At 42.3% G+C, this 15141-nt stretch overlaps 1 protein-coding gene across 2 annotated transcripts; it reads right to left on the bottom strand.

The window, feature by feature from the left end:
* Positions 1-3023: 3023 nt before the first annotated feature.
* On the bottom strand, positions 3024-14189 carry LOC130296682 (keratin, type I cytoskeletal 19-like). Of its 2 annotated transcripts, none has more exons than XM_056548492.1 (7): positions 13999-14189; positions 6010-6092; positions 5611-5767; positions 5226-5387; positions 5017-5142; positions 4671-4891; positions 3024-4127 (listed from the first exon to the last, which is right to left on the bottom strand). In XM_056548492.1, exons 1-7 carry the CDS (start codon positions 14173-14175, stop codon positions 3998-4000), a joined length of 1056 nt encoding a protein of 351 aa, XP_056404467.1. In that variant the 5' UTR covers positions 14176-14189; the 3' UTR covers positions 3024-3997. The 2 variants fall into 2 exon arrangements, with proteins under 2 accessions (XP_056404467.1, XP_056404466.1); XM_056548491.1 differs by lacking the exon at positions 13999-14189 and adding an exon at positions 6279-6752.
* Between the last annotated feature and the right edge of the window lie 952 nt (positions 14190-15141).

The raw sequence follows: 15141 nt of genomic DNA, 5'->3' as shown, positions 1-15141 counted from the left end.
GGTTATAGAGGTGGTATGGAACACAGCCAGGACAGAAAATGTAAAAATACGCCCGTTGCAAAAAGATATACAATGAGTGGATTTACTGCCTTGAAATTGTACTACTATGGTACTACTTCCTAATTTTCTTCATTTTTGTGACGAACAATTTGTGGTGACCCGGATGCCCCCTTCTTTTCTGGTCTTCTTTAGCCACTTTTCAATATGCAACAAAACTGCATTATCATTGACTATTGATTATACACTCAGGATCAGTGGAGGTCCCAGTGATCAGTCCCTCCTCCAACCACTACTTATCCCCTACTCTGTGGATAGGGAATGACTTCTGTTCATGAGAATACCCCTTTAATAATTTTGTGGTATTCTCACATAATCTCACATGTACTATACACTCATCTGTTACTTCTTTGAATCCTTTGTTATTTTTGCTTTACAGGTCATCAAGGTCCGAAGTTTTGATACTGTCTTGTGTATATTGTTTAGATAATTTTTGGCATATGCTTTACAATAATATAAAGAAGTATATTCATTGTTGAAGTAGACAATCGTAACTAAGGTTCTCAGATGAACCCATTAAACTTATAGGGGAAATGTAAAGGTATCAAAGTACTTTTTGTTTTGTGTTACATCACCACACAATTTTTTTTACATCTGGTTACAACACTACCAGTCTAGTTTTAGAGTATGAGTGACGGACTACAAAGATAAGACTTTTGTTCAGAGGTCACCTTTGTCAGGGCTAGTGCTTTGAATGGTAGGGTCAGTCCTAGTGCTCCTTCCACCTGTCTATCCTAGGGTCCATTCTAGGGCTTCTTCCACCTGTCCATCCTAGGGTCCATTCTAGGGCTCCTTCCACCTGTCCATCCTTCCCTGAAGTAGCACTTTTATTCATTTGTTCAGAAATGATAATGTTTTCTCTTTTTCTTTTTAGAGCAGGAAAGAATAAAGGCGAAACGCTTTATTCAAAACTGAAACTTATAGTTAAAGGGGTACTCCGCCCCTGATTGCGGGGGTCCTACCTTTGGGAACCCCCGCAATCTCTCCTACAGCACCCCTTGTCATCTGCTGTTTGGAGAAAACTTCGCACCATGCATGATGACGGGCAATACAGGGGCCAAAGTACTGTGATATCACAGCCCTGCCTCCTCGTGACATCATGTCCCGCCTCGATATTGCTGCCACGCTCCCTCCCATAGACTTGTATTGAGGGCATGACTTCACAAGGGGGCGGGGCCATTATGTCACGATACTCCAACCCCTGTATCGCCCGTCACCAGGCACGGAGTGAAGTTCATTCCGTGCAGCAGATGACAAGGGGATGCTGCAGGAGAGGTCGCAGAGGTTTCCAGTGGCAGGACCCCCGCGATCAGACATCTTATCCCCTATCCTTTGTATAGGGGATAAGATGTCTAGGGGCAGAGTACCACTTTAAAGATTTGTGAATCTCCTAAAACTTGTCTTATTGGCTTGAATTAGCTGTCAGATTCAATTTAGATTTGGGAGTACCAGTACAGGACCAGGGACAAGAGTCTCTGATCCTGTACATACTTTATGAGGCACTCAATCAGTACAAGATGGAACAAGAAGTAAGAACAGAAGCAGAGACTCCTGTCAAAGGCAGGAGTCCCTGCTCATGTACAGTTCACAATCGCTGGGCCAGATGAAGGGAGCCTGGCCTATCAAATGTTGTGGACTGTATGCATATCTCTGGGCTGCTCAGTGTACAGGAGAAGTGCCTCTTGCTTTGAAAGGTGTCCCTGCTCCTGTGCATAATTTCTACATGATAGGTGATAAACAGCTGATTAAATGTTTACAGGACTTTTAAAGATAACTGTGTGCTGCACTTGGCTATCTTTATCAGTCGCATATCAAGTGAATAGAGAGGTGGCCAAGCATTTAGATTTCTGTTTTCACTCAGGGGATATGCTAACCACGTTTTCAAATTGGTAATTGGTGAGGCTCCTAGTGGTCAGATCCCTACCCCCTCTTGGCTACTTATAACTTATTCTGAGGATAAGTGATACATTTTAATCTTGGGACAACCTCTTTAAATTTCTTTAGGTTTTAACCAAGTATTGCATCCTGAATAGGGTAATTAAAACATTGTTTGCCAGTTACAGTAGCTCTTGCAGAGTTTATTAACACAGATTGACTTACTCTTTTTCCCTGCACTGAGGATGTTTACTCAATAAAAGACTGGACAGTGCCTCTGTTTGTGTGTTGTTAGTTTACTTACATCATGTTTGACGTTTTTTTTTTAAATCAACTGGTGCCAGAAAGTTAAACAGATTTGTAAATTACTTCTATTAAAAAATCTTTACCCTTCCAGTACTTTTAGCAGCTGTATGCTACAGAATAAATTATTTTCTTTTTTAATTTCTTTTCTGTCACGACCACAGTGCTCTCTGCTGACACCTGATGCCCGTATCAGGAACTGTCCAGAGCAGGAGAAAATCCCCATAGCAAACCTATGCTTATCTGAACAGTTCCTGATCAGGTGTCAGCATCAGGTTCAGTTCAGCATCAGGTGTCAGCAGAGAGCACTGTGGACAAGACAAAAAAGAAATTCAAAAAGAAAAGAATTTCCTCTGTAGCATACAGCTGCTAAAAAGTACTGGAAGGGTAAAGTGTTTTCAATAGAAGTAATTTACAAATCTGTTTACCTTTCTGGCACCAGTTTATTTAAAAAAAAAATAATGTTTTCCACCGGAGTACCCCTTTAATTGTCACTTAGATAGCAGTCAGACCACAAATAAATATTGCCAAGTCTAGGCCTTTAATAAGCATTCATTTACTTGCAAAGATGCATTGCCTTAATAGAGTAAAGGGTGCATGGTTCCATGGCTTTCGTCTTACTATCTCCATGGTTTTTACTGGCATTGATGAATATATAATACTTCTTCTATCCTACCCACCATAAGTCAAACAATAAATGATATGGGATTTATTGACTTTGAAGGCAATGGGCCATCCCACCGAGCAAACACCAAGCAGGAACACACTCAAGGTTAATGCATCAAGCTGTTTTATTATGAACAAGGTAGGAAGCATTCTCTGCAGAGTCTGCCCATCCCCCTGACATGGAATAGGCAATTCAAAAAACAGACAAAATATAAAAATGTGATGATGACACTGACAACAATCAACCTCTGAGAGGACAGCAGAGGACAAGTAGCAGGAAGTATAAATGGAAGTTGCTTATAGCTAAATGAAATTTAATGTGGTTCAATACACATTTTAGTAACTTTATGTTAATTAAAGCAAAAGCACTAGTTGTTTACACAGCAGCCTCAGATAGGGGGCAAATCCTACAAAAAGTTATAGTGCCTTTAAAATGCTTGTTGAAGAGGTTGTTGGTGATAGTGGCTTACAAAAACAGCCCCACTTAGGTCTATGAATTGTGTTTGGTATTGCATCCTAGCCCTATTTAAGCCAATGGGACAAAAGCTACAAAATCAGACACAACCACGGACAATAGTGGCACTGTTTTTTTTAAATCTCTAGTCTCAAACCACTTCTTTAACAAGCATGTTGTTTTAACTCAATTATTCCATTCAAGTCTATGGGTTGCGAGGTAGTTTTTACCTCTTATTTTGAATGGTCACCCTTAACCCTTTCTTCAATTGCACATTGACACCATATTCTAGATTATATTCTTCCATACACAGTGAGCAAATACCCCTCACCAGACACAGAGCCCTTGACCCCACTCATAAAGACACCATCACCCAACTCAACAGTTAGTATTGCGCATACAATGGCATTGCTAAAAAATACCCAACACCACTGTCCATGCACAACAGATACACATTCATGCACACATACAATCTCACGTAGACATGGTTGGTCATTGTGCAACATAAGTAGGTGCCAGGTGGTTAAAACAACTTCTGACGGCTGTTTATTTTATTTCAAAATCTTTTTTTATTGGCTAGTATTTTTGCTTTAATATAACAAGACCACAGGAAATAATGAGTGGCTAAAGTTTTCTAATTCTTCATGGTCCTTGGGTTTTTATGTTGGCATTCATTCCTCCAGAGCCTCCCATGCCCCCCATGCCTCCCATATTCATGGAGCCACCTGATCCACTGGACATCATTGTGACGGTTCTGGTAAATGAGCCTCTCCTGGAATAGAAAATGTTCAGCTAAAATCTGTACAATAATACATACAATATGCATTTACATTTAATCAATGACCTCAACATTTCCTACAAAGGTGTTACTTTTAGACATAAAAATTCTGAATAACTATAATACAAGGTCCCATCTACAATATTAGTCAGAGTGAAGAACAGCTACAAAAAAAATCTCTCACAATGGAGTACCTAATGGTTGTGTGCATTTAATGAAAAGCCCTAGTATTTTAAAATAGCAAACATGTAATGCACAATTTATCCTACAGTAGCACTCTAGGGGAACAGAACACTTACAGCTAAATGTCCTAAACAGTTTGCCAGTGATTCAGAGAGTGGGACACTTGCTTATTATTATTGGTCAAAGTGATAACTTTTAGCATATGGTACTACCCCCATTCACCCTGTGCTAATAATTGTACTTGTACCTTCTGACATGGCAGCCTATGGGCCTACTCAGTCCCAGGGCCTGGGCACACTTGCTACATCTACACCTTAGTGGCTTAGTTTAGTGGCATAATGATAAGTTACTTACGTCATGTCTTCTCCATCAAGCAGTTGTTTGTAGGTTGCGATCTCCTTCTCCAGATGTGTCTTTACATCCATGAGACATCTGTATTCAAAGTTCTGTCTTTCCAGATCAGATCTAAGGTCTGCTAGTTGGGCCTCAACATTAGATATCATATCTTGAAGTTGGGCAAGTTGGCAACTGTATCTAGCTTCGGTCTCAGCCAATGCGTTCTCCAGGGCTTCTCTCTAAATGTAAGACATGGGAAATCCAAGTTAATACACACCTTTCAGAAATGCCCTGAATGCCTATATTATCTCATTGAGATGTATGACATGTTCCTCTTCATTTCAAGATAGGCAACTGGACTCACCAGGTTGTTCTGGGCTTGAAGGTCTATTTCCAAAGTTTGGGCTGTGTGGCGGAGTTCGATGATTTCATGGTTCCATGTCTGAAGTTGTTGGGCGCTGCTTGTCATTTGTTGGTTCAGCTCTTCACTCTATGGTGTAAGAACATCATGATCATCTTGCAGTTCGAAACTATTTCTAGTTTCTATTGCTCAATATTCTATTATTGTCCTACCTTTTCTAAGAACCACCTCTCGGCTTCTTTTAGGTTGTTGGCCATTATGTTCTCATATTGATCCCTTATTTCTGTTAGCACTTTGTTCAGGTCCACAGCAGGAGGAGCATCCACTTCTACGTTAACTCTTGCTCCCAGCTGAGAGCGCAAGATGTTCACCTCCTACAAAGAAGTAAGAGAAGTTAGGGACTTTTTTTTCTTAACTCAAGAGCATAAGCTTGGTTATGAATTATATAATGTGTAACTCTAAATTTAGATTATTCCTGACTTCTAGAATATGTATTCCATGTCTGAAATACAATTTCAATGAAAATTCTTAGTATTGCCACTATATTAATGGAAGAATGTTAAAAAGATATCCAATGAAATTGTCCCATTCCTTTACCTCTTCATGGTTTTTCTTCAAGGAGGCCAGCTCTTCAGTCAGGGTTTGGAGTTGTCCTTCTAGATCTTTCTTAGCAAGCATGAGATCATCCAGCACACGACGCAGTCCATTGATGTCAGCCTCTACACTTGTGCGGAGAGCTGCTTCATTTTCATACCTTAAATTAAATAAACCCTTAATATTAAAATAAGTACTATAGAACAGAGTCTACCTAGATAGTTTGTATCACTGCTTGACAAAAGATGAGACATACATCACAAACAAAACCGTTATCTGTTGAGTTGGCCATTAGATTAAATAGAATTACCTAGAAACCTTTCAGCCTGGTTATACATAACAATAAGTTAAATCAAAAGTCAAAGAACATATTATAGCACCTAAGAATGTGCAAGAACCTACTTGGTCTTGAAGTCATCTGCAGCCAGCCGGGCATTATCAATCTGAAGCAGGATGTTAGCATTGTCAATGCTTGCTTGAAGGATCTAAAAGATATTTGAGAAGTTGTGAAATTTGAATAATTCTGGTACATTGGATATAAACAATGGTAATATGAACAATGAACAATTTTATTGAAAGCATGAGAGATTTTGTATAACATAATTTTGTAAATATAACTTCTGTATAGAAAAAACTTTAGATGTACACATTGCTAAAATATATATTCATACCTGGTTTTGAAGGTCCTCAATAGTCTTGAAGTATGGTTGGAAATCAGGGGACATGTATGGAACCTGTTTGTCATACCACTCTCGGATGTTTTTCTCAAGTTGGGCATTTTCCATTTCCAAAGAGCGCACTTTGTTTAGGTAGGATGCCAAACGATCATTCAGTACCTGCATCGTTTCTTTCTCATTGGTGCTCAGGATGTCTTCCCTTGCGGAAACAACACTAGTATGGCCACCACCATAGCCATACCCGGCACTACCTCCTCCATATCCAAAACCAGAGCTATAGCCTCCAACACTGCCAACACTACAACCTAGACCTAAACTTCCACCTGAATTTCTACCGATCAGACCACCATGCATGCTTGGTGATCGGTAAGAAGTACTTGATCGTACAGATGACATACGGGAAACACCAGAACTTCCACCTCCTAATCCCCTCAAAGATCCAGCTGAAGAAAGATGCTTGATACTCATGGTGGCTCAAGAAGAGAAGTGCAGTGAATGCCAAATGCTTCCTACAATGAACCAATGTGACTGAGCCCGGTTATATACCTCTACATAGGGTGTTGCCCATTATGGGTCTAGTTTCCCATGTCAACATGTCACATCAGGTTTCTGCATAAACCATGAAAAAAATGTGCCCATAAAAACTCTTCATTTGGGGTTCCTGATAGTAATTCTGAGGATACTATATTATTTTTCTTATAAAACTGTTGCATGGCACACCCAACCGAGAAATAACATTTTATGGTAAATTGCAGCAGCAGAACTTCTAAACAAGGAACATTTTTAGCTTGGAATACAGTCCAAAGTGCAATGAAATTACATTGGGATGCTACCCTCTCATTATTTGTCTGCTTACTCTGAAGTTACACCTACTTTTCCTTAGCTTAGAGTTTATTCAGTGCCAAGTTGGATATTTGCTTACAGTAGCATTTTAAATGTAACTACATTGAGCATTAACATCACTAATTCTGTCTATGTCTTGTCTATGGGATAGAGTTGAAAAAACATCCCATCTTTCTTTTCAACTAAACTTTAGCAACCCCATCTATGACATGGGATACTGATCTTTTTTCAGGATGTTTAACATCAAGGATTTCATACACATGACCATTGTACAAAACCATGTTGTATGAAAACCTAATGTTGGTCCATACTCAGGGAAAGTTCTATGTTTTCTACTGCTTGAGAAAAAAATAAATTGAAATGAAAAGTGGACTGTATACCTCAATATAATAGTCATACCATGACCAAATAATACCACAATACAAGGAATAAATATTATCACCATATATATTACAAACCATAATGTTCCTGACCAAAACCTCCTATGCCGAGACCAACATCATATGATGGCTAAATATTACCACCACGCTTTGACCACATATTACCACTGCATAATAACTCAATCTTATCACAGTACTGTTACAGCTTTAAACCTAGTAAACCAGTTCCAATATCACTTTACAAGGGACAAATAATTCCACCACATCCTTACCATAAGTTACCACTGGCTAATGATCGAATAATATCACCATACTGCTACTGAATAAAAGCACTTTATGTTGAACAACCTTACCCCATACAGTTAACATATATTAATTACAGTGCAGCTACATTAAGTGATTCACAAGTGACATGTTCTCTGGTGGGGGGGTCTTCATCCCTTTACTCAGACCCTATTAAATAGATAGGTGCTTAGGTGAACCTCAACAGGTCGATAGTTGATCCTGAGTAGGTAGATGGTTGCCACACTGTAGGTAGATAGGTGCCTTCTCCCTCTATAGGTAAATAGTTCCCCCCCAGTAGGTAGATAGTAGCCCCACAGTAGATTGATGCCCCCCCCCCCCCAGTAGAAAGAGAGGTCAAAATACTTTAAAAATGTTACACTTGGTAATTCATTTTTTGAGTAAAATTATCCAATATAACATATTTGTGAGTGGCAAAAGTATGGGAACATTTAGGTTTAGCAGATCATTTAAAGGAGAAATCATAGTGAAATAATTCAATTAATAAGTTGACAGTCTTGTGTGAGTGGGCAACCTGTTTTCTTTAAAGAACAAAGATCTATTAAAGTCTAATCTCTACAACACAGTTTTGTAGAATTGCATCATGACACAGATGAGGATTTCTGAAGACCTAAAAAGAAGAGTTGCTAAAACTCATCAGGCTGGAAATGGTTAAACTCCATTTCTCCTCTCTCTTTCTTCCTTTGAAGCATACTTTGTTCCCATTAACTTCCCCTCCACCATCCATCTGGCCGTCATCTACCGACCACCAGGCCCTGTGACCACCTTCATTGACCACTTTACTACCTGACTTCTACAGTTCCTTCCCTGGGACATCCCGACTGTCATCATGGGTGACTTCAACATCTTTATCAATACACCCCCCTCAGCCACCTCTATACTCTTATTGCTAACCACCTTCTATGGCCTTTCCCAGGGGTCCTCAATGGCCACTCACAAAAAACGATCACACACTTGACCTTATTTTCTCCCACCTCAGCTCCATATCCAACCCCTTAAACACCCCTCTCTCCATATCTGACCATAACTCCTTACCTCTCTTCTTAAACATCTCAATGCTGACACACTCTCAAAATGTCTTCTAACACTCTCCACTGTATCTTTTTTCCATGACACAGACACAACCTCAACATTCTTTAATACTACAGACACCAAAGCCCTTGATACTACAGCCCGCAGATCTCGACATATCAATAGACAGCCCTGGCACACTAATAGGACAAAGCAACTGAGACAAGCTTCTAGGGATACAGAGTAGATCTGGAAGAAAACCCCACTCCACTGAAGACTTCACAACATACAAATATGCACTTTTCTTCTTAAAGTCTTCACTGACTTCAGCTAAGCAGAACCACTTTACTACTATTATATCTTTTCAATCCGAAAAGCCCAGGCAACTCTAACACCTTTAACCCTCTCCTCTTCCCCCCCCCCCGCTGCCAGCCCCCACATAGGAGATAGGTACCAGATCGAAGTGGGTTTGACCATGGGACCCCCCATAATCTCCTGCCTGGTGACCGGTTTGCCTTCTCCATAGAGCTGTGTTGATCACCACACAAAGCGATGGTCAACACACCTCCTCTATGCATCTCTATGGGAGAGCCAAATATACCTGACTATACTGCTTCGGCTCTCCTATAGAGACGAATGGAGGGCACGTGCCAACCCCCGCTCCGTGCAGTAGGAGAGTCGGGGTGCTGGGTAGGAGATTACGGCAGTCCCAGCAGTCAGACCCCCCGGCAATCTCATACTTTTCCCTTATCCTTTGTATAGAGGATACATTTTTCTAAGCTGTATAACCCCTTTACCTTACAGTTCTAAAACACATCTTCACACCTGTCAAGTCCTACTCCCTCATAACTAATTTTTCCAGCATTAATATAGACAAGCTTTCCAAACTACTTTCCACATCGTACCTCACCACCTGTGCACTTGACCCAATCCCGTCCCACCTCACCCCAAACCTGATTATTCATTCCAGCCCTAATCCATCTCTTCAATCTATCACTAAACACCAACACTTTTCCTTCATCATTTAAACATGCAACCATACATACAATCAAAAACTCATCTCTAAACCCATTGTCCAGCTACTGCCCCATCTTGCTTCTCCACTTTGCCTCAAAACTCCTTGAACAACATATATACCTTATCAAGTCCTCCCACCTCTCCTCAAACTCACTTTTTGACCACCAGGAATCTGGTTTCTGCCCCCATTACTCCAAACTGCCCTAACCAAGGGGGCCAATTATCTGCTGACTGCCAAAGCCTCAGACCAATATTCTGTGCTCCTTCTTCTTGACCTCTCCTCTGCCTTTGAGACAGTCCACTACTCTCTACTGCTAGAAACTCTCTCATCCATAGTCGTCAAAAATTTAGCCCTCTCCTGGATCTCCTCATGCCTCAACAACCACACATTCAGAGCCTCCCACTCATACATCACCTCCTCAATTCATTCACTGTTGGAGTCACCCAAGGCTGTGTCATGGGACCCCTTCTCCATTTATAACTGGGACAGATATAGAATCCTATGGCTTCAAGTACAAATTCCACAGATGACACTTAAATCCATCTCCCTGGTCCAGTTGTCAGCTCCTCCCTATCCACAATCCCAGATTGTCTGTTAGATATATCTTTCTTCTTCTCCCCCTGCTCTCATGCTACCTTCATCTCAAAAATATTTCTCAAATGTGTTCCTTCCTCAAATTTGACTTAAATGGGTACTCTGGCCCTAGACATCTTATCCCCTATCCAGGATAGGGGATAAGATGTCTGATCGCGGGGGTCCCACCACTGGGGACCTCCACGATCTCCCTGCTGCACCCACTTGTCATCAGCCCCACGGAGCAAAGATTGCTCAGTTTCTGATGACTCACAATACAGGGGCCAGAGTATTGTGATGCCACGGCTCCGCCCCCTCGTTACATCACACCCCGCCCCCTCAATGCAAGTCTATGGGAGGGGTCATGGCGGATAGGGGATAAGATGTCTAGAGCCGGAGTACCCCTTTAACGAAACTATTGATACATGCCCTTATCATCTCCCGCTTGGACTACAGCAATATTCTAATCTGTGGCCTTCTGACAAACACTTCCCAACTAATCCACCTCTTACCCTGTCTATCCCCTGCTTCTCCTTAATAGCTTCACTGGCTACCCATTGCACAACAAACTGTTCAATATGACATACAAGACCATTCACAGCCTGTCTCTTCTATACATCTCTGACCTGATCTACCAATACCGCCACACATGTAATCTCTGATCCTTTCAAGACTTCCGCCTGTGCTCTCGCCTCATTTGCATCTGCATCTATACACAACTTCTCCCCTGTTTCCCCCATACACTGGAACCCACTACCCAACACATCTCACTACTGCCTCTCACTCACCATCAAGACCTCTAAAGGGGTACTCCACCCCTAGATATCTTATCCTTTATACAAAGGATAGGGGATAAGATGTCTGATTGCGGGGGTCTCTGTGATCTCTGGGCAGCACCCAGCGTTCTTTTAGAATGCTGGGTGCCGGTGGAGGGGGAGCCGTGAAATCACAGCCACTCCCCGTTGTGACGTCACACCACACACCCTCAATGCAAGTCGATGGGAGGGGGCGTGGCAGCTGCCACGCCTCCTCCCTTAGACTTGCATTGAGGGGGCGTGGCCATGATGCCATAAGGGGGCATGGCCGTGACACCACGACCCCCGCCGTCTGCTCTAAGCGTTCGGAACAAAATGTTCCGAATGCTGGGGCAGTGGAGTACCCCTTTAAAAGCAACCTAAAGACCTATCTCTTCAAGAATGCGTAGGACTTACAATAACCCTGCTGCCATTGCACTAGTAATGGCTACTTCCCACCTTTACCCCTCATCTACTTTTTCTCTCCCATTCCCTAGGGACAGGGTCCTCTTTCGCGCTATAATAGTCTGCAATTTACTCTGTATTGCAATAACTTTACTTTTATATTATATATATTATGTTATATATTTTAACCCTTATCAAATGTAAAGCACCCTGGAACCAACAATGCTTTATAAATAAATAATAATCATAACCAAGTGTTTGGATTTAGATTGTGTAATCTGAAAAAATTCAAGACCAGTATTTTCCCTCCAAGGAGGGATTGACCAACAATAGTTTATTAGGTCAGGAACTCAGGGAACCTCTAAGTCCGGGTTTACACTGCAGAATCTCCGGCAGGAATTCTAGGACCATGCAGACTGCATTGCTTTCCCCATAGATGGCCATGCATTTCTGAGTGGATCCCCCGATAGATCCACTCAGAAATGCATTGCTGTCTATGGTAACAGCAATGCGGTCCGAGCGGTCCTAGCGCCATCCATGGGTTCTCCAGTGGAAATTCTGTCTAGAGATACTGCAGTGTGAACGTAGCATGAGTAACTAAAGTCTTGTAATGTTCATAAGTCAACCATCAGGAGGACACAGAACAACAATGGTGTGCACAGCAGGATTGCAAAAAGAAAGTTACTGATCTCTAAAAACAACATTGCTGCCTCTCTGCACTTTGCTAAAAAATCACCTAGACACGCTAGAATCTATTGGAACAATGTTTTGTGGATGGAAAAGACCAAATTAGAGCTATACTGTTTGGAGAAAGGAAAACGCTGCTTTCCAGCTAAAAAAACAAACTCATACCATCTGTGAAACACACTGGTGCGGGAATAATGCTGTTGGCGTGTTATGCTGAAAATTATGCTGGCAAATTCTTAAGAAAAATTGGCTCGAGAGATCTCTCCCAGGAGCTAACTCTTACGAGAATGTCAATCATACAGCAATACAACATTTTTTAAGACACAAGTCATCCTACCAACTGCAATTCATGTTTCAAACTGCTGACACTGTCTTTATTGCCTTCCTTCTCCTGTGAAAAGTCTATGAGAAGCGTTCCCAAGCCCCTATTCCCTTTCCCGCTTGATTGACATTCAGTTGGAAGCTGAGCCCTGTTTCCAAATCTCCCACCTGTGCATAATTTGTATGCACATCACAGGAAGGAGATTTGGAAACTGGGCTCGGCTTCCAGCTGACTGTCAATCAAGCAGGAACAGGAAGGGAGGTGTTCCAGCCCTCAGCACTTCAGGGTCTTTGGAATGCCTCTTTGATATTTTGCACCAGAGAATAAAAGCATTTTTCTACATTATTGAAGCACAGACATATATAAAATGTATCATGTGTCTACTTGCCCTAACAGTTATCTAACAGTGTCAGCAGTTTGAAATATGAATTGCAGCTGACAGATTCCCTTTAAGGGCAGGGTCACATGGGGCGTATCCGAACCATTTTTGACACTGTGGAGGTGTCAACGGCAGTCACAAAGGGACCGCAGAGCGAGCTCCCGGCTATGGACAGACAGCTTTGTGTGTTTGCTCCTAGTGGTGGATTTCCCGCTGTAGAAATCCACCACTATGAGCGGACACATAGAACACCCGGCTGCAGCTGGAAGCTCACTCTTAAGCTCAGTCCATCTGTGACTGCTGTTGGCACATCAAATATGCTACGGATATGCCCCATGGGACCCTGCCCTAAAGAAGAATAAAGTTCTGGAATGGCCAAGTCAAAGTCCTGACCTTAATCCAATAGAAATTTTGGGGAAGGACCTGATATACCAGATAAGAAAAGCAAGGGCTAAAGGGGTACTCCGCCCCTAGACATCTTATCCACTATCCAAAGTATACAGGATAAGATGTCTGATCGCTGGGGTCCTGCCGCTGGGGACCCCTGCGATTTTCCTCCTGCACCCAGCGTTTGCTTAGAGCGTAGGGTTCAGCGCCGGAGGCTCGTGATGTCACGGCCGTGCCCCCTCAATGCAAGTCTATGGGAGGGGGCATGAGAGCCGTTACACCCCCTCCCATAGATTTGCATTGAGGGGGCATGGCCATGACATCACGAGCGGGGCGTGGCCGTGATGTCACGAGCCTCCTCCGCACATCACCAGTCATCCAGCATGGATCGAAGTTCGCTTCATGCACCGGATGCCTGGGGTGCCGCAGCCGAGATTTCGGGGGGTCCACAGCCGCGGGACCCCCACGATCAGACATCTTATCCCCTATCCTTTGGATAGGGGATAAGATGTCTAGGGGCGGAGTACCCCTTTAACATACTTTTTCCACTCACAGATATATGATTTTGGATAATTGCCCTCAATAAATACATGGCTAAAATGTTTTACTCACTTGTTTGATTTGGTTCTCTTCTAGGATGTAGTTGTAAGTCCAATGCATGCAAAAATGTAGAAATTGTGGAGGGTTAAAAATTTTCAAACACCACTGTACAGGCATAATAAATAGATCAGAATTAAACCCAGGAGCCCAGTTCTGCAAATAAACAGTGCTAACCACTGAGACAAACATTTTTATTATCTATATTTTTAGTATTTTTACATCCATTAAAGGAGAACTCCAGAATATAAAAATTGTCCCCCATACTGCTGGCAGTAAAAATAATAAAGATGTACATACCTTCCTTCGCTCCCCCGGGGCCTCCGGTAACCGGCTCCGGTCTCCGCCGTGATTATCTTCCTGGTTGCCAGTGGTCGGCGAGTCATACTGCGGTCAGCCAATCACCGGCCGCAGCAAAGTCCCGACTCGGCCGGCGATAGGCTGAGCGGCAGTGTGAGAACGCTTCAAGACACACAATTCTTCACTACACCGGCACCTGCTGCCGGGTCCGAAAACATCACACTGCCGCTCAGCCTATCGCCGGCTGAGTCGGGACTTCGCTGCGGCCGGTGATTGGCTGATCGCAGTATGACTCGCCGACCACCAGCAACGAGGAAGAGGATCACGGCGGAGAGCGGAGACGGTTACCGTAGGCCCCGGGGGAGCGAAGGAAGGTATGTACATCTTTATTTTTTTTACTGCCGGCAGTATGGGGGACAATTTATATATTCTGGAGTTCTCCTTTAGGGTCTATCCACACATACAGTATCCTGCACATATTTGATGCGCAGGATTTGAACCTGCAGATTTTATGCTGCAGATTTCAATCTAAACCAAATGACTGAACACAGGATGAAATCTGCAGCTTCAAATCCTGTGCATCAAATATGTTGCAGGATACTGTAGGTGTGAACACACCCTAAATGGTTAAAACCGGAGTGTCCAATAAAGTGCAAACAACAATTTTTTTCATTGAAAGAAGTAGAATTATTTTTTTATGAAAATGATGTGCCTAGGTGATAAAAAAATGTTTATGAGCTTTGACATATGTTTTCACTAGCCTTATTTAATAGGCTTCACTCTAAAATTAAGTTGCCTATTATTTTAGGTGTAAAAAAGTTGACAGCTACTAGTAGAATGCAGAGATTTATATCTACT

This window comes from Hyla sarda, chromosome 12 (assembly GCF_029499605.1).
Source record: "Hyla sarda isolate aHylSar1 chromosome 12, aHylSar1.hap1, whole genome shotgun sequence".
Taxonomy (NCBI): domain Eukaryota; kingdom Metazoa; phylum Chordata; class Amphibia; order Anura; family Hylidae; genus Hyla; species Hyla sarda.
Note: the sequence above shows the minus strand (reverse complement) of the source record. Positions and strands in the feature narration are given on the sequence as shown.